Source organism: Nyctereutes procyonoides, unplaced genomic scaffold, assembly GCF_905146905.1.
Source record: "Nyctereutes procyonoides isolate TBG_1078 unplaced genomic scaffold, NYPRO_anot_genome, whole genome shotgun sequence".
In the NCBI taxonomy this organism is placed as follows: Eukaryota; Metazoa; Chordata; class Mammalia; order Carnivora; family Canidae; genus Nyctereutes; species Nyctereutes procyonoides.
Genome location: NW_026575020.1, coordinates 59,979,313 through 60,004,467, shown reverse-complemented (window position 1 = coordinate 60,004,467; position 25,155 = coordinate 59,979,313). Strand labels below are relative to the sequence as shown.

The 25,155-nt window shown below is 64.1% G+C and overlaps 1 protein-coding gene across 2 annotated transcripts; it reads right to left on the bottom strand.

Moving 5' to 3' along the window:
- Positions 1 to 1,908: 1,908 nt before the first annotated feature.
- Positions 1,909 to 10,873, bottom strand: GCGR (glucagon receptor). Of its 2 annotated transcripts, none has more exons than XM_055327755.1 (14): positions 10,855 to 10,873; positions 6,277 to 6,440; positions 6,066 to 6,168; positions 5,371 to 5,478; positions 5,179 to 5,300; positions 4,992 to 5,098; positions 4,760 to 4,916; positions 4,519 to 4,678; positions 4,380 to 4,440; positions 4,035 to 4,104; positions 3,663 to 3,751; positions 3,433 to 3,571; positions 3,312 to 3,353; positions 1,909 to 3,039 (listed from the first exon to the last, which is right to left on the bottom strand). In XM_055327755.1, exons 2-14 carry the CDS (start codon positions 6,331 to 6,333, stop codon positions 2,767 to 2,769), a joined length of 1,488 nt encoding a protein of 495 aa, XP_055183730.1. In that variant the 5' UTR covers positions 6,334 to 6,440; positions 10,855 to 10,873; the 3' UTR covers positions 1,909 to 2,766. The 2 variants fall into 2 exon arrangements, with proteins under 2 accessions (XP_055183730.1, XP_055183727.1); XM_055327752.1 differs by lacking the exon at positions 10,855 to 10,873 and adding an exon at positions 9,895 to 9,972.
- Between the last annotated feature and the right edge of the window lie 14,282 nt (positions 10,874 to 25,155).

The following is a 25,155-nucleotide window of genomic DNA, read 5'->3' as shown; positions in this document are numbered from 1 at the left end:
TCATTCATTCATTCATTCATTCATTCATTCATTCATTCATTCATGAGAGACACACAGAGAGGCACAGACACAGGCGAGAAGCAGGCTCCACACAGGGAGCCCGACTGGGACCCCAGGATCAGGCCCTGGGCTGAAGGCGGCGCTAAACCGCTGAGCCACCCGGGGTGTCCTGTCCCCTGCATTTCTGTAAATAAGAGATCTGGAGGCTCCATGGGATTCCTGGAGTGACACCTTGGATGTGAAATGACTGCTCTGGCTGTCATGTGGGGAACAGACTGGAGGGGGGGGCGGGCAGAGACCTCCCCGAGCTACCTCGCGACCTACCTCGGGACCCTGGGAAGAGGAAGCTGAGTGGGGGGCTTGGGGAACTCTAGGAGGTGCAGATTTGGGGGGCCCAGGGGCTGGAGATGGGGAATCGTCTAGACAGTGGTAGTTTTCACCTAGAATGAGGGAAGAAGGTGGACTGTTCCGGGCGCTGCGGGCGAGGAGGGGAGGGGGTAGTGGGGGGGAAGGGGACTGAGCAGTACAAATAGCTCAGGGAAGGCAAGCGGGGGGGGGGGGGGGGGGGGGGCCGGGCTGGAGGCTGAGGCTGTCGGAGCGTCCAGGAAGAGGGGAGGCCGTGTGGGGAGTGCACCAGCCGCCTCCCCCCCCCCCACAGACAACCATTTCCAAGTCTTCGGCTGATTGATTGTTTTTCTATTTCTAGATGGCAAGCACACAGCGCTCTCGGTTTTCCTACTTCATTCTTGTCCCCGCTGCCACTATGCACACGTCCTTCCCCCCCCATCCTCCCTAGATGGCTCTTTTGGTTACATCATCCTGCAGTATTTACATTATGATGTCTGTGTTTGTAATTCAGAGCTAAACCATGTGGTGAATTATGACTTTTTGCCCGACTTTTTGTTTTCCTTGAAGTTACTAATGGCCTTCTTTTTTCATTTACTTAGTTTCTTATGTACTAACACTAATTACGTCTTGAACTCTCCACCAGGTCATTTAAATTTCTCGTCAGTGTACTTAGTTACTCTGGTCCCCTTTAGGGTGTCTGGGAGAGCTTGCCGCCTGCTTGATGTCCCCTTGCCCAGTGATGCACTCAGCTGCCCTCCTGGGGGTGACCCACTCTCCCAGGTCTGATCCCTGTTTATTGTTTTTTTGTTTTGTTGTGTTTTGATCGCTGTTTATTGTAGTCCAGGTTTTCCCTTTTGCTGTTTCTCACACTGTTTAGTAGCACGTGTGTATACGTGTGCACACCTGCGCGGCAGGATCCGTATAGTCCTTTGGGGGCCTGGGGTGAAGGACTGCAGAGGCAACGGAAGAGCCCTAGGGCCTGGGGTGCCCGTTTTCCTGGACAGGGGCTGTCATGTGGGTGCTGGGCTCAGCGGCCCGCGCCCCCGCCTCCCCACCTGCCCCCCCCCCCCCCCCCCCCGCCCCGTCGGAGCCAATGCTTATTGGCCAGTAGGCCGGGCAGGTCCAGCCCCCGCCAGGCCTCTGCCTCCGCCCTCCCCTCTCCCGGTTGGCTCCGGTTCCCTTGGGGACAGGGCCAAGGGTGAAGGAGGGTAAGGGCGCAGGGAGTCAGGGTAGGGAGGGCTGTCAGGAGGCCACTGGGTGGGTGACGCCGCCCCGGCAGTCACCAACCCCGGGCTCAGCTGGCGTGAAGGAGAACTGCCACTGTCCCGTACTAACTTGTGCCCTCGTGGGCTTCCAGGCATCAAGGGCCGGCAGGGCCCTGGGGCCGGGGCTCACGTGGGCTGGGGGAAGCCGTGGCCTGCGGTCGGGCCCTCCCTCTTCCGGGGGTCTGCAGCCCCCGTGCATCACAGGAGTCCCGGGGCCACAAAAGATCTCCGTTTCCGCCGACGAGCCTCGGCCCCTCCGTGCCGCCCCCCCCCCCCCGCCCCCTGGCTGTCCGTCCGGCCTGCAGTGGCGTGGGCGGCGCGGGGTGAAGGTCCCTCAGGAGGGCCGGGGTGACTAATTTTATTTACCTTTCCTGAGAGGCCTTCTGTCCTCTCATTTTCTCCAATTAGCCTGGCTCAGCCGAGCAGCTCCAGCCCGGGCGGCGCAGCGCCCGCACCCCCGGGGCTCAGTGGTCCCTCCCCCCGGCCCCTTGGAGGGGACACTTGGCCGGCAGGCGGCCTGCCCTCGGCGCTGGCTCTTCCTCCCGCCGCCCCGTCCCAGCACCGGCTCCGGCACCCTGGCGGGGGACCACGGCCCACACCTGCTCCTGCCTCAGCGGCGCTGTCCCCTGGACGGACGGCAGGGACGCTCCGCTTTGTGCTGAGCCGAGCCGGGGGGGGGCCCCCCCGGGGGAAGGTGGGGTCTGGGGAGCTGCTGCCACTGCCCTGGGCCCAGGGCTTCCTCCTCTGCCGTGTGGGCGGCGGCCTGCGGCCTGGGGAGCCGTCTGAGGGCGGCCCCCTCGCTGCCAGCCACCCCGCTCGTCCCCGTGCTGGCAGGTGCTGGCTCTCGGGGGGTCGGGGGCTCTGACCGAGAGGGTGTTGGGGCCCGCTCTGAGGTTCCAGCTCCCCTAACCCCAAAGGGGGACTCCGGAGGGAGCAGGCCCCTTCCCGGGCCCTGCCCGGCCCGCCGCCCCTCCGGCGCCTCAGCTCCCCGCGGTGTGCCAGGCAGCCGCTCCGCAGACGCTTTATTGTCGGAGGAGACCGCGTCCTGGGCCTCCCGAGCCGCCTCCACCCGCGCCAGCCCCCCCAGAGGGGGCAGAAGGGAGGCCAGCGCCAGGCCGGCACTGGGTTCGGGCTTGTCCCGCGGGGCCCACTCTCAGCACCTGAGTCCAGCCCCGACCGGGGCCCCGGGGGGCTCCTGGGGGCTCTCGAAGGGGCTGGCGGCCACCCCAGGGGGGCTGCCCACCAGGCCGGTGTCTGCAGAGGGGTCCCGGGCCGCCCGGTCGCGGCCCCCGGAAAGCAGCAGCTTCTCGCTGGGAGCACGGCCTGCGGGCCGGCCCGGGTCGGGGTGCCTGCTGGGGGGGCGCTCCTCCCGCAGCCACTTGCCCACGCGCCAGCGCTGCCAGCGCCGCAGCAGCTCCGACTGCACCTGGGCAGAGGGGGGCAGAGGACGGGCTGGGCCAGTCCCGGGGTCCGCCAGGGCCCGCCCCTCCCCCGAGGACTACAGGGCGCCCTGGGTGCCGAGCGAGGCTGGCCCCGCCGTGGAGCACAGGGGTCCCCCGATGCCTGGGCACCCCCGTCGAGTGCTCTCCCTGAGGAGCGGCTGAGGCTGCCCATGTCGGGGTCCAGCGCCCAGTAAACGCAGGTGGACGTGGAGGGCTCCCCCCCTGCCCCAGATGCCTGTGCTCCCCTGCCACCTACCTCCTTATTGAGGAAGCAGTACAGCACGGCCACCAGCAGGCCCTGGGGGGAGGCGACAGTCAGGGCGGCCGGGGTGGGGGGGCGGGGGGGACGCAGGTGCTTATAGGGGCGGGGCGGGCACCTGGAAGGAGCTGAGGAAGAGGTCGAAGAAGAGCTTGGCGGAGCGCAGCGTCCCCTGGGCATGCTCATCCGTCACGAAGGCGAACACCACCTCGTGGACCCCCAGCAGGGGGATGAGGGTCAGCGTGGACTTGGCCAGCCTGCGGGTGGGAGCCTGAGCCGCCGCGCCCCCCCCCCCGCGGCCCCCGCCTGCCCCGCCCGCCCCGCCCGGCCCGCGCCCCCGGCACCCACCGGAACTTGTAGTCGCTGTAGCGCATCTGGCGGGCCCGCAGCTTGGCCATGAGGATGAGGAGGACGCGGATGAAGATGAAGAAGTTGATCTGCGTGCGGAGGGCATGGCTCAGGGCGGCGCCCGGGCCCCCTGGACCCTCCCGTAGCTGGACCTGGCAGCCGCACAGGCCGCGCTCGCAGGGCTCCAGGGCCGCTGGGCACCCAGCCAGGGACCGGCCTGTGTCCCGGCTCGGTGCCAGGGCCCCCTCCCTGTCCAGGCAGGATGTCATCCATCTCCGCAGGCCCCGCAGGCCCCACAGGCCCCGCAGGCCGACAAGGAAGGCAGGGCGGAGTCAGACCCTCCCGGGGCCAGCAGGTGCCCCATCGCCTCACCAGGATCGCCAGGAAGACCGGCAGGCGCAGGATCCACCAGAACCCCATGTTGTCGTTGCTGGTCCAGCACCTGCAGGGCGGGCCCGCTCACAGCCTGCCGGCCCCCCCACCCCCCGACGCTGAGGGGGTCCAATCAGGGCCTTGGGAACGGAGGGGAGGCGCTCAGAAACCACCCGGTCCTGGGGCAGCGTCACTTCCCCACCCAGCGCATCCTCTGACTGGAGGACCCCCGTCCCCCGGTGCCCGACTCCTCCAGAGCCCCAGGCCAGCACCCACCGGAGCCGGCGGCCAGGAGGGGTGAGCCCCTGGGCGCCCCGGGCCCTCCCCCGCTCAGCTCGTACTCACTGAATGTTCTCAAACAGACACTTGACCACAGCCCAGGGGACGACAAAGAGCACGGGGGCACCTGCGGGGAGCGGGCAGCTGTGGTCCCTGCCCCCCCCCGCCCGCCCTCCCCCCCCCCGCCCCCCCGCAGCCCACTCACCCCAGCCGAGGGCCAGGTACAGGGGGAAGAAGCTCCGCTCGGGGAAGGTGGCGCGGCCCAGCAGGCTGTGCAGGTACACGCCCTCCACCAGCAGCCAGCAGTAGTTGGCCACCACGCCGTACTGCATGAACACCGCGGCCACCCGGCAGCCGGCCACCGCCTGGTCGCAGGGGCAGCATGAGCTCGGGCCGCGCGGCCCCCGCCGCCCTGGGGCAAGGAGGCCGGGGAAGGGGGTGCTCACCCCGTCGCTGAGCCAGACGCTCACGCTGAGGTCGTCGCCGATCTTCTGGCTGTAGCGGGTCTTGAGCAGCGCGTCGATGACCAGCACGGAGCCCGCCTTGAGCACGAACGAGGCGAACAGGTTGGCGTGGATGTAGTTCCGGGTGCAGCGCAGCTTGCTGCGGGGACCGGGGGTCAGTGGCTGCCTGCCGCCCTGCCCGCCGCGGGGGGCCGTGCCCAGGCGGGCGGCCTACCTGAGGCCCAGCAGGACCACCAGGGCCAGGAGCAGGGCGCCCAGCGAGAGGGAGTACCCCACCGTGTACATCACCTGGAAGCTGCTGTACATCTTGGCCACTTCCTTCTACAAAGTAGGGTGGCAGGTCAGGGCTGGGGGGCCAGGCACCCGCCCCCTGGCCCCCCCGCCCCGGCGCCCCTGCGGACCTGGACTTCAATCTCCTGATCGTCCAGCTGGCACTGGGAGGCGTTTCTCCACGACTGCCCCCGGGGCCCGCGTACCCACTGCCCATCGGGCCCGCACTTCTTGAAGACGAGGCGGTGCTGCACTGGAGGGGCGGCCCGGTCAGCTCCGACCCCCAGCCGGGCCCTCGGCCTCCCCCACCTCCCTGGAGTTACCTTTGTGGTGCCAGGGCAGGTACCAGGGGCAGGAGATGTTGGCCGTGGTGTTGGGAGGGGTGTCGGGCCAACAGGAGTACTTGTCGAAGGTTCTGTTGCAGACCAGCTCTGTAAGGCAGGGCGGGGGCGGGGCCCCTCAGCAGGGCTGGGCCCCCGTGGTCCCCTCTGAGGGGCCCTGCGCATCACCCCTGCGCCCCAGCACGCAGGCTTCGCCACATCTCCCGGGGCCCCAGCAGCCTCCTCCCCGCACACCTCCCGTCTCCAACGTGCCCCAAGCCCACCTGAGCTTGGCCCTCTCCCCAGTGGCCCCTTTGCAGTGCTCCCCGCTGTGGGGGCTGCACCCCGATCTGTGGCTTCCTTCCAGGCTCCAGCGTGACCTCTGTGGCTCAAACCCCCTCCTTCCTCTGCCCAGCGCAAGCCCCTGCCCCCATCTGACGATGGCTCTGAGTTGCCCTCTGGCGACTACCCCCACCCATCCCGACCTCTTGCCGTACCCTAAGGGACCCTCAGAACTGGTATAGAAGGGGGTGTCCTGTCCCTGCCGGAGCCCACCTCCCCCCCACCCGGGCCTTGGGTGGGGTTCGTGGGCTGCCTCCCCTACCACACTGCCCACGGGGCTTGGAGCTCCCAGGGCGTGAGCTCAGTAGGTGCTGGTCAGCCAAGCCCTGGATGTGGGGGGGCGGCAGGGGGCTCACCGGTGGGCGGGGGCAGCAGGCTCAGGTTGTAGAGACATTGGTCACCATAGAGCTTCCACTTCTCAAACAGGAAGTCCATCACCTGGGCAGAAGAGGCCTGTGGCTGGGGGGACAGATGAAGGGACAGGTGGGGCTGAGCCACGTCAGCCGGAGGGGCAGGCAGCAGGTGGGGCCCCGGGGGGCTGGCGGGGGAGCAGGCAGTGGGGCTCACCTGGCAGGCCAGCAGCAGGAGGAGGAGGTGAGGGCAGTGCGGCCGGGCGGGGGGCATGCCTCTGAGCAGCCTCCCCCCACATCTGGCTGGGGCCACACAGCTGGGGCAAAGGGTCCTCGTGGGCACACGCGCTCCTCTGTGGACTTCGGTCAGAGCGGCAGGGCCTGTGGGGGGACCCCCATCAGCGAGGAGACCCGGCTGGGCTCTGCTGTGACGAGCGGGCTGCCCTCCTTCCCTCAAACCTCCCCCCGAGCCTCCTGGCCTATTGATGAAGTGGGAGCCGGAGGGAGAAGATGCCAGAAGTAGTCCCTCGCTGCCAGTCACGGGGCTGGGGTCCCACCGCCCGGCGGGCTGGGTTTCCCACGGCCGGTGGTGGCGTCTCCCTGCAGCTCTGACAGCCCGGAGCCCGCCCCTCGGTGCTGGCTGGCGGAGCCACCACGCTGCCGGGTGGCAGAGCCGCCGGCGGAAGGAGGAGCAGCCTCCCGGGATCCACCTCCTCCCTCGGCCTTTGCCGTCCTCCCCACCTATTCTTAGCCCCTGGGAAAGGCAGCTGGGCTGGGGCGGTGCCAGGACCATCCATCACAGAGCCAGCCCCGGCCTTGCCCAGGGCACCTGCTCCGGATGGCCCCGTCCCTCCCGTGCCCCTTCCCCGGACGGGGGATCTAGGTGCACCCCCGGGCCCCTCCTGGGGCTCAGGCCCGGCCTCCGGGGTCCCCTGGGGCACATCGTGCAGGTGGCTGGCGGCATATTCCTTCGAGATCATTAGTGCTGGCGCCAGGCCCCCAGCGCGGGCCCCCAGCCCTGGTGGTGCCAGCAGGAGGGCTGCCCTGGGCCCGGCCCAAGTCTGGGTGGAGATCTGGGGCGCCAGGCCCTATTAATTCTCCTTTCCTTGCTTGCTTTTGCTCTGACTGAATTCCACAGGGGTGCGGGGGGGGCCCCTTCGAGCCTGGGTGTGGCCCTGCGGGAATGACTCCAGGGCTGTGGAGGGGCCCTTCTCTGGCACCCTGGTAAGGAGGGAGCAAGTGACGGATGGATGGACGAGTGCGCACACGGACGGATGGATGGACGGACGGCCAGCGGGCCGGAAGACAGTGAGCAGCCAGGGGTCAGGCCGCAGCAGGTGGAGGGGCTCAGCCTCGCCCATCAGGGTCCAGTGGGTGGAGCTGGGGCGAGCTGGCCGAGGAGGCCCCTGGGCGCGCGCCGCACCCCTGCCCCTGGCTGGGCCCCTGGGTGTCCACCTCATTCATTTGGCACAGGGTCGTCCTGGGGCTCACGGGGCTTCAGTGGCCCCCACAGGAGGGAGGGCCCTGGAAACGACAGTCCACCCTGCTCTTCAGGTGGCAAAGCTCGTTGACGCCTCATGACGGGGCAGCAGGGACCCCCACCAGACACGCAAGGGAATGAGGCCCTGAGAAGTCAAATTATGGGCCCTGGTCCCGGGGCCAGAAAGGGGCCGGCAGGTGACCCGCCCTATCCTGCGGGCCAGCCTCACTTCAGGGTGCCCCGGGCAGGGGCCTGAGGCCCGAGGCCTGGCACAGCCGAGGGTCAGCACATGCTGGGCTCCCGCTTCTCCAGCGGGTGAGCAGGGGTGCAGCCCCCACAGGCGCCCCCACGCTGTGGTCTGGGGGCTGTCAGTTGGCCCTGAGCTCCTGGGGGCCACAGCTTTGCTGTCCCACCCCCGCCCCAGCTGCAGGGCATCTGGGCAGGGAGCATCCTGTTGGGCAGTGTCCTTGCTCCCCATCCCCTCCTGCCCCCAGAGCCTCTAGCCTCTCGGGCCCCTGCGCCCACCTCTCCTCCCCCCTCTGCCCTGCAGGCCAGCCCAGCGCCCCCCCCCACCAAGGGGAAGGGCAGCAGACAGGGGCGTCTGATCCAAAGCAGGAGATAAAGCCCCTTGGGTGCCGCCCACCCCTTCTCCACCTGCCGGTCACCTCTGCCTAGAGGCCTTCACTCTGTGGCTCCTGAGCCCTCAGCCTGGGTCTGGGACAAGTGGCTGTGGGGTGAGGAGGCCTCCACAGGGCCTGGCCTGCACCCGTGACCGAGGGCCGGGCCAGGACGCCCACAACAGGCCGTGACCTGGGCGCCCGGCCTTCGTGCCAGTGTCTCAGGTCCCCTCAGGGCTAAGGGGTGAATCACGGGGGGTCCTGGGTCGAGCCTGCCGAGCACTGGGTGTGGCGCGCTCCCAGGGCCTCCTCACCCGCCAGCTTGGCGGGTTTTCCACTTTATTACCCTCACTGGAGCCAGTGGGGGGAGGGGGCGGCCCTCCTCCGGGAACAGGCCCTCCCCCCTTCCTGGGCCTGGGGGTCCCGCTCCCCCGGGGGTCTCGGACCTTCCCATCCCAAGCAGCTCAGTGTTGGAGATGCGGGCAGGGGGTCGAGGGGAGAGTCAGGGGTCTGTGGGCAGCCTCTGGGCCCGGCCCCAGCCCTCCCCCACCTGCTGGGCTGCTTGCAGGCAGGTGCCCTGCCCCGGGCTGCCCAGAACACGCCATCTCTAGGTGCCAGGGCCCCGCCAGGGTCCCACCGATTTCCCTGGGGACGGCTGGGGGGCCCCCAGGCCTGGAGCAGGAGGTGGGGCCCCCAGATGGGCGGATGGCCCACCCACAGGCAAGGCCATGGGGTCATGACCTTGGGGTCACCCCTGCTGCCCTGCACTCCGAATTGGGGGGGAGACTCCCAGGCTCAGAAGGGTCGAGCTGGTGTGTGGGGGGGGTGTTTGTGAAACCGGAGCAAGTAGCAGGAAGGTCATGGCCCCAGGGCAGGATCAGGGGCCAAAGGCTGTTGACAGAGCCCGGTTCCTGCTTCCTCCCCTGGGCACCCAGGCGGTGACCTGGAGGCAGGCCAGAGAGCAGCTCCCCACCAGCCCTCATCCCCCAGCACGGAAGGGCCCGGAGGCAGCCAGCGCCAGCCCGGAAGATGCGGGCAGCCAGGCGGCAGGGATCCGTAGGTCCAGGTGGGGACAGACACCCTGCCGCCCAGAGGTGGCAGTGGGGGCCGCTGGAGAGGTGAGAGCAGGGCAGTGACCCAGCCTCCCCGCGGGTCAAAGTGACAAGTGTGGGCTCTGCCGAGAAGCTGGCCGGGTGGGGAGCCGGGGACACCGGTGGAAGGGATGCCGCTGGGGGGGTCCCGGAGGGGGGGCTGGGGCCCTCCGCAGGGGACAGCAACTGCCCAGCCCCCTCCTCCGGGATGGCTCCGTGGGGCCCCATGTGGGCCCCTGGGGAGGGCCTTGGGGTGGGTGCCAGACGGGGAGTGCAGGGCTCCCCGCAGCCGCAGGACCGCCTGCCTGGTGCCCCCGAAGCACCCCCAAAGCGCTCCCCGAAGCGCCCTGGCGACCTTCCCCAGGGAGGGGAGGGCAGCGAAGCCCTGAGACCCCAGCCTGCCCCACGGGGAGCGGGGTGGTGGGGACGGGACACACTGGTTGCCTGGCTGAGCTGGAAGGGCGCAGCCGGGGACTGGGATCAGAGGCGCCCAGAGGGTGCGGACGGCGACGCCCCAGGCCTTGAGACCTCCCGCCCACCCACGGCAGGGGTCCCCGCTGGCCATCTCCGGCTGCCCATTCCGAGCGCCCCGGCCGCACCCGCCCAGGTGGGGGCTCTGGGGACCTGCCCTCGGGGACGGGACTCACCGCGCCGCCCGCTCCTGCTCCGGCCCCGACCCTCCCGCCCTCCGCCTCCAGCAGCTCTGGTCGGCGCCGGCTCCGCGGCCAGCGGTGCGCAAACTTTCCAGCGGGGACGCTGGGTGGCGGTGGCAGTGGCGGCGGAGGCGGAGGCGGAGGGGCGGGGGCGGCCCCGGAGGGGTGGAGGGAGGGGGAGCGGCAGCCGAGGGTCCCCGCCCGCCCCTCCGCCCGGCTCCTGCCTGCGCCTCCGGCCCCGACGCGCCTCAGCACCTGCCCCCCTGACTCCTGCCCTCAGATCCCCCCTGGACTCACTCTGCAGCCCCCCCACCAGGTCCTGGTCGCCTCCTCTCAGAACAGGCCTGCGGACAGGGTCAAGGCGGGTCCGCAGCTCCCCGCGGGGACAAGGGAGGAGGGTGGACGGGAGGGGACTGCGCCTGGACGCCCCCTCCTCTTTTGCCACCCTCCCCTCCTGGGATCCCGGCCGCTGATTTGCCGAGAGGTCTGCCCCCCCAATACCCCCGTTACCCCACCTCGGCTCCCGGGTGACATTCTTTCCCGGCAGCGTAGAGCACGCTGGACTCGGGGGGAGGGCAAGGCTGGGGGCCTCAGAGCCCCCCAGCACCACTCAGCAGTCCCACTGGCCAGTGGCCGGTCCCCCGCTGGCCCCCGCTGCTCCTGTTGCCGTGGGGTCGCCGGCCGGCTCGTGTCCCCCCCCCCCCACTTCTGCCCCCAGCCGCCCTCCTGTGCCCTCGCCTCCCCCAGGTCTGAGGCCTGAGTCCCAGCCCTTGCTCAGCGCCTGCTGACTTCAGGGGCCTCATCTTTCGGCCCCGGACATCCTGGACCCTGCAGGTCACAGCCTCCCAGGAAGTCACCCTGCGTCTGTGGCCCCAGGCACACACCCCCTCCCTTCCACTCCCCTCCCCTCCGTCCTCCATCCCTCATCCCTCCCTGCCCGCAGCTGCATGTCACCTGTCACCGGAGCCTGGGGCCTCACCTGGAGCCCTCTCCCTGACCTGCTCCCCTCGCCGGGGCACTTCACCCACTGGCCTCTGACACCTGGCAGTGTCCCAAGGGCTCCCGTCCACCAGCAAACCGTGTTGGTGTGGGGCTGCGGCCTCCTGTCAGCCTCTGTCCATCACCCGCTGTCACCCAGGACACCCCCCAGCCCCCTCGTTAGGTGCTGTCCTTCGTCTTTGGGGATCTTCACCCAACTCTTCTGCTTTAGGGGGTGTCAGCGCCCAAGGCCCCCCTTCCTGCAGACCAATCTGCTGCCGGCCCACAGGTGGGCGGTCTTCAGCGCTCTCTGCGCCCGCTGGGGACTCAGGAGGGGGGCTCCCGGGGGGTCCGCACCGCCCTCCAGACCCCAATTCTTACCGGCCCACCCCAGACCCTACCCCCAGGGCGAGCCTTTGTGTTTCGGTTCTGGGAATGGGCAGAAGGCAAAGGTCAGAGATTGTGGCCCTGCCTGTGTGTGGGGGGCTCGGGGGGGGCTCGGGGGCTGCGGGGAGCACGTGCTGGGGGGAGGTTGCCTCCCTCAGTGAAGACGCCCCCTCCACCAGCCCTCCCTCTAGCGCCTCCCCCCTCGTCTGGGGGTGGGGTGCCCGTGTGGGCCGGCATAGGGCCCTGGAGGTGTGTCGTGTCCCCCCTCCAGCCCCTGGGGGGACCCTGCCCTGCAGCCTCAGTTGGATCAGTTGGGTCACAGCCCAAAGAGGTGACTTGGAATAAATGTACCTGAGGAGCGGGGTGGGGGGAGTAGGGAGCAGACCGGGTGGGGGCCTGGGGGGGCTGGGCCACCTCTGTTTACATAACCGACTCCTGGCTGTAAACAGCGGGAGCTGGGAGCCAGGGGCCAGGCCTTCCCACGTGGCGTCCGGGCCGGGCCCAGGATGAGGGCCCAGGAAGGTGCCCGCTGCCCTCCGTGGAGCCACCCCGCCTCCCCCATGAGTCCCCGCGGCGTGTCCCTGGGGGCCTGGCGGCTCCTGCTCGGGGAGGCCTGGGCTGGGGACTGATGCCCCCCCCCGCCCCTCCCCTGCCCCTGGAATGCGGCTGACCCTCTGCAGTGCAGGTTCTGACAGTGCCCGAGGGGGCGAGGGGGGTGGCACCTGCTGGCCTGCGGGGACCCCAGACAACCACCCTCAGGGCCCAGGGTGGTGACAGGAGGCAGCAAGCAAAGGGGTGTTCAGCCCAGATAGCAGTGGAGGGAAACCCAGGCAGAGAGACCGCGGGTGGGGAGGGGACATGGGGGCTGAGGGCGGAGGGAAGGGGTGGCAGGCGACCCGCTGTTTCTCCCGGGTTTGGGGAGTCCACTGGCCCCTCCCCTGGCAATGGCTAGAGTTCCACACCCGGCCTAGTACTCGGTACCGTGGCCTGTCACACGGGCGTCCCCGTGTCAGCCGGGGTTCCTCAAGCACTGCCTCCTGGGCGCCCTGGCCTCGCTCCCCAGGTTTCACGCTGCCACCTGCCCCGCCCCGTGGTGGTGGCCGCGGTGTCCTGGCGCCCGGTCCTGGGCTCACAGTCGGGGCAGGACCCCAGGGGATCCCAGGGGCCAGGCGGGCAGGCCGGGACCCAGGGCGGCGCTGCAGGAAGCGGGGAGAGCCCCAGGCCCGTGCCCCTGCAGCCGTGGAACAGAGGACGAGCCGAGCCCGTGACGAGAACCCTAACATCTGCAATTTTCCAAGTGGAAGTGAGGCGCTGCAAGGCCAGGGGCCCACCAGCCTCGGGGAAGTCGCGGGCCCACTTCCCGCGTCTGCTTTAAAATATGTGAGAGGGATCCCCGGGTGGCGCAGCGGTTTGGCGCCTGCCTTTGGCCCAGGGCGCGATCCTGGAGACCCGGGATCGAATCCCACGTCGGGCTCCCGGTGCGTGGAGCCTGCTTCTCCCTCTGCCTGTGTCTCTGCCTCTCTCTCTCTCTCTCTGTGTGTGACTATCATAAATAAATAAAAATTTTAAAAAAATAAAAAATAAATACATAAAATATGTGAGACATTTCAGGCAAAAAAGGTACAGAAGGCGTCAGTTGCATGAAGAACCAAGCCGTTAGGGGCGCCCGGCCGCCCTGTCCCTGGGCCAGCGGCTCTGGGTCTCGGGGTGCCGAGCGCAAGCCCTGTGCGGCGTGCAGGTGACTCCGGGGAACAAGGAAAAAAGGAAAGAAATCGTGCCGCCGCCACCACCGAAGCCCCCTCCTGCGGAGACCCCCGCCCCGGCCCCTCGCCACACGCGTGTGCGCATCCAGATGGCGCGTGAGCTTGGGGAGCGAGCTGTGCCGGGCACGGCGGGCGCCGCGCGGTCCTGGCTGCTGCCCCCAGTTGAGCATCGGACACTGGGTCTCAGCTCAGGTCCTGATGGCGGAGGGGGTGGGGGTGTCGTGGGATCCAGGCCGTGAAGCTCCACGCTGCTTGGAGTTGGCTCCACTTCCTTGCTCTGCGCACCGCCCCCCACCCCGCCTCTTGCGCGTGCACACTCTCTCTCAAATAAATACATCTTTTTTATTTTTATTCTTTTTTAAGATATTTATTTATTTATTTATTTATTTATTTATTTATTTATTTATTTTAAGATTTTATTTATTTACTCACAGACACAGAGGGAGAGAGAGAGAGGCAGAGACACAGACAGAGGGAGAAGCAGGCTCCATGCAGGGATCCCGATGCAGGACTCGATCCCGGGACCCCGGGGTCACGCCCTGAGCTGAAGGTGACACTAAACCAGTGAGCCCCAGACTGTCCCTTAAATAAATGCATCTTTAAAAATCAATAAACAAAAAGAAACGGCCAGGCTCTTCTCGGGGCAGCGGCAGCCCGGCGAGCTCCCAGCGGCCGAGCTGAGGGTGCGGGGCCCACCTCCGCCCGGGCGCCCGGGGTTGGCAGGCCTTCTCATTGAAAAAATTGGTTTTTGAAAAACTTGAGTGATAAGAGTTCCTTCTACCTTCTGGACAGAAGTCGCCTTTAACAGATACTTAATTTGTAAGTATTTGCTTCCATGTGGTGGCTTGTCTGCTGCTTCCTTTTTTTAAAAGAAATTTTTATTCTTTTATTTATTTATGATAGTCACACAGAGGAGAGAGAGAGAGGCAGAGACACAGGCAGAGGGAGAAGCAGGCTCCATGCACGGGAGCCCGACGCGGTACTCGATCCCGGGACTCCAGGATCGCGCCCTGGGCCAAAGGCAGGCGCTAAACCGCTGTGCCACCCACGGATCCCAAATTTTATTCTTTTAAAGATTTTATTTATTTATTTGAGAGAAAGAGAGAACCCACAAGCTGGGGAGGGGCAGAGGGAGAAGCGGGCTCCCTGCGGGGACTCGATCCAAGGACCCGGGGTCACGCCCTGAGCCCAAGGCGGATGCTCACCCGCTGAGTCCCCCCACCCCACCCCGTGCCCCTGGAGCCAGAGATGGAGAGCGCCTTCTGGGGACCTCCCTCCCGCGGGGTCTTCAGTTGTGCCGACACGAGCCAAGGCTCCAGGAACCCGAGCCTGCGGAGTGGGGCGCGGGGAGCCCACTGCTCCTCTCCTGCTTCTGGTCCTGCCCCAGATGGAGCGGCCTGGCCTCTCTGGGCGGAGACTGTGTCTTGTGCACGTGGGGGTGCGCATGCACGTGCCTGGCTCCAGGGGTACTCGCCGCCCTCTGAGTCTCCAAGGAGACGGTCGGGGAGCAGTGAGGTTGCCGAGGAGCCACCGTGCACCCCGGAAGGCCCTGGCTGACCTTTGGCCCCGGGTCAGGCGCGGGGGGCGCTTATGGGCCGCTGTGCGTCCGCACGCGTCCAGCCCTGGGGGAGGAGGGGCACGAGCCTCAGGTCCGTCAGCAAACAAAAGCTGGTGTCACGGGAGAGGCACTGCCCGGGCAGGGGGCACCGGGGGTCCTGGGCACTGGAGGCCGGGCCCGGGGCTCGCGGCGACCTGGTGCCGCCCGCCTGCCCGCAGCTGGGCACGGGAGGGGGCCGCCCGGCCCGTCTTCATCCTCCTGGGCCGCTGTCTCCGCACCTCCCCTGATCTTGTTGTTCGGTTGTAAAAGAAGCACCTGCAGGTGGCCGGTCCCCCCAGGCCGGGTGCTGGCCCAGGACCCCCAAGAGGTCAGGAGGTGGGTGCAGTGGGAACCCCGAGCCCACGTGCCTGACCTTCAGGGGGTTCTGGGCCCCGAGACCAACCTCCGTGGTCGCTTCCCCCGTCTCCCAGGTGGGAAGTGAAGTGGCAGGTGCAGGGGAAGGGCCCGGCCGGCTTGAGCGGAGGGAGGCGAGACCAAGGACACTGGCACCCTCCCTCCCTGGCCATCATTCTCTCCCCGAGTGACCCCCATCCTCTGGGAGGACACCTGGGTCCTGGCCTCTGTCTCGCCAGCTGCCTCTCGCCCCGAGCCACCATCCACGTCATTATAGGCTCTGCACAGTCACATGAGGTGTCATCCAGTGCGGCTGGATCAAATCAGGCCACTTAGAGGGATGGCCGTGGCGGGAAGGGGCCCTGGGGCCACCGGCTCTGGATGGGGCCAGGTTCAGGTCAGTGACAAAGCGGGGGGGGGGAGGGCGGGGGGCCGGTGCCACTGGCAGAGGAGGCGGGAGACAGGTGGTGGTGCAAGGGCTCAGAGGAGCCGCCGGGCAGGTGGCCCCCAACCCGGGAGCTCAGGCTGCGGCAGGGCAGACAAGCCACGGGCCCCCATTGAGGTCCTTAGAGCCAAAGGCGACTGGGACGGAGGAGGCCTTGTCCCCGGGCTCCTGCGGGGCGCTCCAGGCCCGGTGGCGAGGGGGGACGAGAGGCAGGAAAGCCAGCAGAGGGACTCAGGCTGGCGGTGCCCGGTGGGCTCACCCGCAGCTGGAGCCGCAGTGCTTGGGGGCCGCCCCACGGCCTTCTGATGCCCTGTGGGCTTACGACCCAGCAAGGCTCCTTGTGCCCCCACCCACTGGTCCCCGACCCCCGAGGGACACTGGTGCCACCTCTCAGGGGCACACGGGGCCTGCAGCCTGGCCCCTGCCTAACCTCTCTTATCTCAGAAGGGTGAACTGGGTGAGGCTTGGGGCCAGGAAGCTGGGGGTTCCCTGGAGGGTGGCGGCAATGGGGTGGGGACAGCTGCTCACCTGGGGTGGATGGGCCTGCATGCCGGATGGGCAGGAACCCGCTGGCCACAGCTCTCCAGTGTTCCACAGGCACGGGGGTGACAGCCGCAGGGATCGGGCTCTGGCCGGCGGGATGCCCTGAAGCAGCAGCAGGAACTCGGGGTCCCCCCACCGAGCAAGACCCGGAAGCGCCCTTTAGGGGCCACACTCAGCACCCCACATGTGTGCGTGGAAGTCTCAACGCCAGTACCTGTGTGACTGGAAATGAGATCATGGGGTGGGCGCCGGCCCAGCATGAGCGGGTCCTTCCCAAGAGGTGAGAACAGACTCACGCAGACAGACGACAGGTGAGGCCCGGGGGATCCCCGTGAGCTGAGGGGAGAGGCCTCGGGAGGGGCCGGCCCGGATCCCGGAGCCTGGCTCTGGACCCCGAAAAACCAGGGGTGCTGTGGAGCCCCGGCGGCCCCAGTGGTGCTCAGGGTCCCGTCCTAAAGCCAGGGGGACTCAGGCCCAAGATTTGATTGAAGGGTGCTGGGCCCCCACTCACCGGGCAGCCTCCCCACGACGTGGGACCACGGGGGCTGAGAGCGGAGGAGACCCCACCAGCCAGTGGGACACCTGCCGGGAGCACCCGAGAGCCCAGAATCCGCTGGCCCGAAGCCGGCAGGCCCACACAGGGGCCCAGTCTCCCGCATCCCTGGCCAGGACCTCTGCCTGCCCTCTGTGCTGCCCACCAGAAAAGAGGGTCAGTTTTTGTTTTTGTTTTAAGATTTTATTTATTTATTCATGAGAGACACAGAGACAGAGAGAGAGAGGCAGAGACACAGGCAGAGGGAGGAGCAGGCCCCATGCAGGGAGCCCGACACGGGACTCGATCCCGGGACCCCGGGGTCACGCCCTGGGCCGAGGGCAGGCGCTCCACCGCTGAGCCCCCAGGCGCCCCAAGAGCGTCAGTTCTTGCGTGGCCTGAGCGCGGAGCTCTGTGGCCTGTGGTGCGAGCAGCCGCCAGCCGAGCAGCCAGGACCCGCAGGCCCCAGGACAAGGCTGGGACGAATGTCGGGGCTGCTGGAAAGTGGGAGGAATTAGGCCGGGGCTGGGGGGAGGGGAGGCTGTCGATACAGGTCCTGACCAGGAGCGGCGCTGGCGTGACAAGGGCGGGCGGAAGCGCGGAGAGCTGCCCTGGGCAGTGGCGGGAAGGGGGGGGCAGGACGAGGAAGCGGGAGGCGGGGGCTCACTTCGCACGGTCAGAGCACCCGCACCTGCGAGGTCCTGGGAGGGCGCCCGGACGGCAAGAGCCGCCGTGGGGGGCGTGGGTGTCGGGAGGCCCTGGATCCTCCCCAGACCAGGCCGGGTGGTGGGTCCCGCCAGAACCGGGGGTCGCGCATACCCAAGGGATGCCAGAGTCCCGGGGGGCCCGCAGGCAGCCAGGCGGGCATGGCCCCCCGGGAGCCGTGACCCACGGCGGGGTAGGACCCGGGGTGCTAGCAGAGAGCATCAGCTGCCTACGGCTGCGCGACAAAGGATCCCAAATTCAGCAGCTTGTGCGGGAAATGTCCACCGTATGACGCTTTCCGTGGGTCAGGAATCCGGGTCACGGTGTCGGCCGGGGCTGCGGGGCTCCAGGACCCGCTCCCGGGCTCCCCCACGCAGCTGTCACAGGCCTCGGGTCCTTGGCGGCTGCTGGCCAGGCAGGGACAACGGTTCTTTCCTCGGTGGCCTTCCCGCAGGCAGCAGGCCAGACCCGAGTGGCTCCCCGAGGGGCGTGCGGGGACAGCGGGGGGGGGGGGGACCAAAGCCCGTCTTCCTGTCACTAATCGAGGACGGGACGCCCTGTGTCACGTCAGAGGCAGGTCAGGACGCCCAGTCCTCGCTCCAGGGGAGGGGCTGTCGCAGGACACGGGTGGCAGGTCCTGGGGCAGCTCGGAGCCGCCACTCCGGGAGGCGCGGGTGTCACTGGACCTGACACCCCAACAACAGACCGAGAGCGGAGGACCCCCTGCCAATACGTCAGACCTGAGTCCAGCCTCGGTAGCGGCCGCCGGGCAGCGCAGGCCTCAGGCCTCCCCAGGACGCCGACGCCCCGTCCACGGGCTGCCCAGCCGGCGGGGGTGCGGGCGCCCAGGCTGGGGGCCCCTCAAGCACAGAAGACGTGAGGCAGGCTCCGCAGAAGGGCCCACCTGGGATGGCTCGGGTGTCACCGAAGCCGGGAGACGGGGACTCAAACACTCAGAGCGGGGGACGCCCGGGGGCTCGGCGGTGGAGCGTCTGCCTCCAGCTCAGGGCGTGACCCCGGGGTCCTGGGATCGAGTCCCGCCTCCGGCTCCCCGCAGGGAGCCTGCTCCTCCCTCTGCCTGCGTCTCTGCCTCGCTCCGGGCGTCATGGATAAATAAATAACGTCTGTAAAATAATAAAAAGGGAGCGGCAGTGAGTCGGCTCCCCAGGGTGAGGAAGGGCCTGGCCGCCCGGGGCAGGACGGGGTGGTGCCCCCCAGGGGCCCAGGCTGGAAACAGCTGGGTCCCTCTCTGCACCTGCGCAGGTGCCCCCCCCCCGCCGGGCCTGGGGATTACGGGATCTCCCCACCTGGTCCCTCGGGGCCCGCGTCCCTCGGGAAGCCATGGCCACAGTCCCCAAACCTTCACCCCAGGCAGCCTGGGCCTTCCTCCCAGGCTGTGCCCCAGACGCGCGAGGGCTCCCCACGGTGCTGGCTGGGGTCGGGCTGGACGGACTGGCCGCGTGGCCCGGCGTCTCCCTTCCTCCTTCCCGGGGGTGGGGAGCTCGGGTCACCGTCTGCTCCGGAGGCCCTCAGGGTCCGGCGCCGCCCGAGGGAAGCACAGAGCGGCCCGCCCAGGAAGCACATCCCCGGGCGCCCCCAGCCCCGGAGGGCGGCCACCCGGCCGGTCCTGCGTCGTCGGTTCCCCGTCCCCCTGGGAGGCCGCGTGGCCGGCCTGCACCCCGCCGCCCCCTGCGGGCCACCCCGCAGGCCTGGCCCGCTCTGCTCTGGGCCTTCCCGGCCTGACGCCACAGGGCTGCCCCCCAGCGGCCACTCGGGGGGCGACAGGCTCGGGCACACCTGCAGCTCCGGGGCCACAGCTGGCACAGGCCACCCCTGACGCCCCTGGGGCCGCCGTCGGGCTACGGAGGAAGGAGCCTGGGACCCCCGTTAGGGCTCCAACGAGGCCACGGGCCTCATGGCTCCGGGACAGACCTGCATGAGCGGAGCTGCGGGTCCGGGGAAGCTGCTTGTCCCCCACACTGCCCGAGTCGCCTCCCGCCCAGACCCTGCAGGTGTGCGCCCGCGCCCCCAGACGGCGGCATCCCTCCCACGCCGCTCGTGAATCACTTAGCGTCCAGTCCGGAGGCGCCAGGAGGGTGACAGCGCTGCCTTCCTTATTTTATGTTTTTAAAGATTTTATTTATTTATTCATGAGAGAGACAGAGACAGAGGGAGAAGCAGGGAGAACGACGCAGGACTCGATCCTGGGACCCTGGAGTCATGCCCTGGGCCGAAGGCAGGCGCCCAACCTCTTAGCCACCTGGGTGGCCCCTTTTTATTTTTATTTTTATGTATTTACTTGGGAGCGAGAGCAGGAGTGGAGGGAGGGGCAGAGGGACAGGGAGACGCAGGCTCCAGCGAGTGCAGAGCCCACCTCAGAGCCCGAGCAGAAGTCAGGCCTCGGAGGCTCTATGGGCCGAGCTTCCCCCCTCACCCCACCGACCGCGCCCCTCCTGCGTCGTGGCCTTTCCAAGGACTTGGGGACAGAACAGATTGCACCAGGACAGGATCCAGGGCTGTTTCCATTTCTTTTTCTATCTTTTTTTTTTCCTGTAGTTTCAAGTTTTTATTTAAATTCCAATTAGAAAAAAAAATAGAAAAAAAATAAATTCCAATTAGTTACCGTACAGGGTAGCACCAGCCTCAGGTGCGGGACACAGGGACCACCTTCCGGACCGACGTCACCGGTGCCGCCTCGACAGGCGCCCTCCCGCATCCCCGGCACCTGCCCCCGCGGCTCCGTCACCCTCACTCTGTTCTCTGTGGCGAAGAGTATGTTTCTTGATTTGTCTCTTTTCTCCCCTTTGCTCACTTGTTTTGCTTCTTAAATTCCACACACGCGTGAAATCACATGATGTTCGCCTTTCCCTGACTTGTGCTGGCGTCATGCCCTCTAGCTCCGCCGAGTCACCGAACATGGCAGGATTTCATTCCATGTCGGGGCGGAATCGTCTTCTGTCGCTGTTTTAACTTCTACGTCCGGTTGCGGTGGGCGCAGCTGCTGTCCGCAGACGTTGTCTCGGGCGGCCCGGGGAGCTCAGCGGTTTAGCGCCGCCTTTGGCCCAGGCCCTGATCCTGGGGTCCCGGGATCGAGTCCCATGTCGGGCTCCCTGCAGGGAGCCTGTTTCTCCCCTTGCCTGTGTCTCTGCTTCTCTCTGTGTCTCTCATGAATAAATAAATAAATAAAATCTTAAAAAAAAAAAAGAAGACATCGTCTCTTCCTGCTTGGTTTTCTTTTGGGGACCGTCCCACCCTTGGGCTATGGCTTGGCCGGTCAGCCCGTCCTGGGCAGCTGAGGTCGGGGTTGACTCAGGAAGGCGAATGGCTCCCATGGGGTCAGTGAGAGGTCATCTAGGTCTTTGCTCTCGCCCTGTCCGTGGGGAATCTGAACTGGTGGAACGAGGCCTCCACTTGAGGCTGCCCCAGAAAGAAGCCATACAGAGGAAAGCTGGCCTGAGGCAGGAGAAGAGGAGTGGGTGAAGCACCTGGATCAAGCCATACCTGAAGGCTCACCCCCCAGGGTTTTCAGTTATGCAAGCCAATACATTTTCTTTGGTACCTGTCGTTTTGTTTTTTTTTTTTTACTTTTTTTAATTTTTATTTATTTATGATAGTCACAGAGAGAGAAAGAGAGAGAGGCAGAGACATAGGCAGATGGAGAAGCAGGCTCCATGCACCGGGAGCCCGATGTGGGATTCGATCCCGGATCTCCAGGATCGCGCCCTGGGCCAAAGGCAGGCGCCAAACTGCTGCGCCACCCAGGGATCCCTGGTACCTGTCGTTTTGAACCTTATTTCTGTACCATGTAATCAGGAGACTCCCAATTAATGCAAGGTGTATGACCCACTAAATATTAACAATCTTAGTCTATGTTTCTATCAGATTTCTGTTTTTTTTTTTTTAAGATTTTATTTATTTATTCCTGAGAGACAGAGAAAGAGGCAGAGACACAGGCAGAGGGAGAAGCAGGCTCCCTGCCAGGTGTCGGATGCAGGACTCGATCCCAGGACCTTGGGGTCATGACCTGAGCCAGAAGCAGATGCTCAACCACTGAGCCACCCAGGAGTCCCAAGGAATTGTTTTTCTATTCCTGAGTTGCTAAGAAAATTTTTCTTAATGGCAAATGAGCATCCAATTGAATCAAGTAGCTTTGTGCAGCCATGGAGATGACGGCACGTCTCTTTTCTTCTCTGATGTGTAATGAGGAGTGTGCTCATCGGCTTCCTGACACCGAAATCCTGCTGTAAGTCCCATGTGGTCATGAGGGCTCACATTTTTCTTTTTCTTCTTAAGATTTTATTTCTTTATTCATGAGAGACCCAGAGAGAGAGGCAGAGACCCAGGCAGAGGGAGAAGCAGGCCCCATGCGGGGAGCCCGATGTGAGACTCGATTCTGGGTCTCCAGGATCACACCCTGGGCGGGAGGCGGCGCTAACCAACCCCCCCCACCCCAGCTGCCCACATTCCATGAACATTTAATCAGAATTTCCCTGTAGGGACACCTACAGGCACCTGCCTTTGGCCCAGGACGTGACTCCAGAGTCCTGGGATTGAGTCCCCCATTGGGCTCCCCGCAGGGAGCCTGCTCCTCCCTCTGCCTGTGTCTGCATCTCTCTCTGTGTCTCATGAATAAATAAATAAAATCTTAAACAAACAACAAAAAAGAATTCGCCTGTGCAAGCAGCTGGAGCGGTGTGCAGCCTGCGGGCGGGACCGCGGGGACTGGCATTTTGGCAGCGGCTCCAGGGCAGGCGAGGAGCGGGACAGGGATCAGGGACCAGGGACCAGGGCGCTGCAGGCTGGTGGGGCCCGGTGTGGACGGCGCTGAGCACAGGTGCAGCCCCGGGGGGCTCAGCGGGTTAGTGCCGCCTTTAGGGCCCCCGCCTGGGGTGGAGGGGGGGCCTGGCCGCCTGGGCTGAGCTCGTGGGCCCAGCTCGCCAGGCCTGGCCGCTTGTTCGCTCCGCCTGCCTCGTTCTTAGGACCGAATCTGCTCCATCCTCCGCACGAACCAGCCGTTCCTAGTGTCTGCTCAGGACTTGGTCTCCGGCCACCACCGGGTCCCTCCCGTCCTGCGCGGTCCCGCCACAGCTTTGGCCTTTCGCGTCTCCTTGAAGTGTGAGCCTTGAGTTTCTGTCCATCGATTTCTTTCTTTCATCCTCATCTTTAGTCGCTCCTTCCCCCTGTTCTCTCTGGGTTTCTGTTACAACCGCACCCCCTGACCGCGTAGACACCGTTTCAGTTTTGCAAGAAGCGCATTTCAGGCTGCGCACCTCCCCCGCGCTCCTGTGGCCGCTGCACGGTTGGCTGGGTTGCACACTCATCGTTGGCCGTTGAGAATTTTCCACGTTTTCCCCCCGTGCTCGTCCCCTCGGCAGCCAAGCCACCTCGGAGCGGGTATTTTAGTTCTTGAGCACATGTTTCTCTTTTGAGGAACCTCTCTTTTGATACTTAAAAGAAAAATATAGTTTTGGGAGGATTTTTTTCCCCTTTTGTAGATTCCTTGGGGTTTTCTAGGAGATACCCTGACACACGCAGATGGAGGTAGTTTTATTTCTTCCTTTCTATTCATGTCTTTTGTTTTTCTGCCGCTGGCTCTGCAGCCTGAGCCTGCTCTGGTCTCAGGGAAGCCCTTTGTCCCCCAGTGTCCAGGGCAACGCTAGCCCGGGCTCTTGGACGCTTTCCCAGTCCCGTCCCGCTGCGATAGTTCCTTCTAGTTTCCTGAGAGGTCTTTAAAATCATGAATAGGTGTTGAATTTTGTCAGGTTTCAATTCTTCTTCAGTCAGTGAATGGCAGTGACTTTCCTTTTTATTTTTTTTTTGAATTTTATTTATTTATTCATGAGAGACACAGAGAGAGGGAGAAGCAGGCTCCCTGCGGGGACCTGATGCGGACTCGAACCCTGGAATGCGGGATCATGGCCTGAGCCAAAGGCAGATGCTCAACCACTGAGCCACTCAGGTGTCCCTCTTTGGAGTTTTATTTTATTTTTTTATTTTATTTTTTTAATTAATTAATTTATTTATTTATGATAGTCACAGAGAGAGAGAGAGAGAGGCAGAGACACAGGCAGAGGGAGAAGCAGGCTCCATGCACCGGGAGCCTGACGTGGGATTCGATCCCGGGTCTCCAGGATCGCGCCCTGGGCCAAAGGCAGGCGCCAAACCTCTGCACCACCCAGGGATCCCTTTATTGACCTTTTCAAAGAAACATTTTTTGGTTCTTTGATTTAAAAAAGTATATTTTTGGGATCACTGGGTGGCGCAGCGGTTTGGCGCCTGCCTTTGGCTCAGGGCGTGATCCTGGAGACCTGGGTCAAGTCCCACATCAGGCTTCCTGCATGGAGCCTGCTTCTCCCTCTGCCTATGTCTCTGCCTCTCTCTCTCTCTGTGACTATCATAAATATATAAATTTAAAAAAATTAAAAAAAAAAGTATATTTTGGGCAGCCCGGGTGGCACAGCGGTTTAGCGCCGCCTTCAGCCCAGGGCCTGATCCTGGAGACCCTCTGCCTCTCTATGTCTCTCATGAATAAATAAATAAAATCTTAAAAAAAATACAATAAAAATTAAAAAGTATATTTTATTTACTTATTTGAAAGAGCGAGAGAGATCACATGCCGCGGGGAGGCAGAGGGAGAAGCAAACTCCCCGCCCAGCGGGATCACGACCTGGGCCCAAGGCAGACACTTCACCGACTGAGTCACTCAGGAGCTCCTACTTGCTTAAAATTTCATTGATTTCTCGTATCGATATTATTTCCTTTCCTTCTCCTTGCTTAGTGTTTGTTTTTGCTCTTTTCCCCTCTAGACCTTAGAGTGGAATCTCACTTTTTCTGTTTGAAAACTTTCTTTTTAGTCTGTTTATTGCTACAAGGTTCCCTCAAAGCTCTGTGTTTGTTGCAGTCACGAAGTTTAAAAAAAAAAAAAATTAAAAAAAAACAAAAAAAAAAACAAAGTTTTTACATGTTGTACTTTCGTTTTTATTCACTTCAACTTTTTTTTTTTTTTTTTTTAGTTTTCCTTGAGCTGTCTTGTTGACGCATGGATCATTTCTTTTCTTTTTAATTTTATTTATTTATTCATGAGAGACACAGAGAGAGGCAGAGACACAGGCAGAGGGAGGAGCAGGCTCCCTGCGGGGAGCTGATGCAAGACTCGATCCCGGGACCCCGGGGTCACGGCCTGAGCCGGAGGTAGATGCCCCAACACTGAGCCACCTGGGCGCCCCGCATGGCTTGTTTTGTACACGGTGTGTAGTATAGTCTCCAAGCGCTCGGGGATTTCTTATCTTTCTGTTACTGATTTCACTGTGGCTAGAGATGCAATTTGATTATTTCAAGTCTTTTAAGTTTGTTGTGGTTAGTTTTCTGGCTCAGGGTATGGTCCCCCATGGTCTCCCTGGACTCTTCCGTTGTGGGTGGAACATTCTGCAGGTGCCCACTAGATCCTATTACTCATGTGAGGAGACCTTCCACATTCCTGGGGATTTTCTATCCAATTCTTCTATTAGCTGAGCTAATAGCTTCTATTAGCTTCTATCCAATTCTTCTATTATAATCATAGATTTGTCTATTTTTCGAAATACCTCTTGAGTAAAAAGAAAATCAAATGATCAAAGCATCTGGCTGGCTCAGTCTGCAGAGCATGTGACTCTTGATCTCAAGGTCATGAGTTTGAGCCCCAAGTTGGGCCTAGAGATTAGCTCCAAAATTTTTTTAAAAGATTTTTATCTTTTTTTAAATGATCCATAATGAGGGAACACTACTGATCAGCAACCTGTGGAATAGAGCAAGTCAGTGTCAGAGGAAACGCGTTAAACCATTAAGGACTGACTTAGAAAGTGTGAATGGTTGGTAATCAGTGGAGTGATGAAAAAGATAATGAGCAACATTAGGAACAGCTCCAGGCCAACACATTCAACACCTTTCTTGAAAAACACAAAGCACCAAAGCT

Excerpts from the sequence above, each read along its gene's own strand:
- GCGR (XM_055327755.1), bottom strand. The coding sequence starts at position 6,333 with ATGCCCCCCGCCCGGCCGCACTGCCCTCACCTCCTCCTCCTGCTGCTG. Across the intron at positions 4,679-4,759 it reads GCGTCTGGCTCAGCGACGGG|GCGGTGGCCGGCTGCCGGGT; the intron begins GTGAGCACCCCC and ends CCCTGCGACCAG. Across the intron at positions 3,752-4,034 it reads CGGTCTTCCTGGCGATCCTG|ATCAACTTCTTCATCTTCAT; the intron begins GTGAGGCGATGG and ends CTCCGCACGCAG.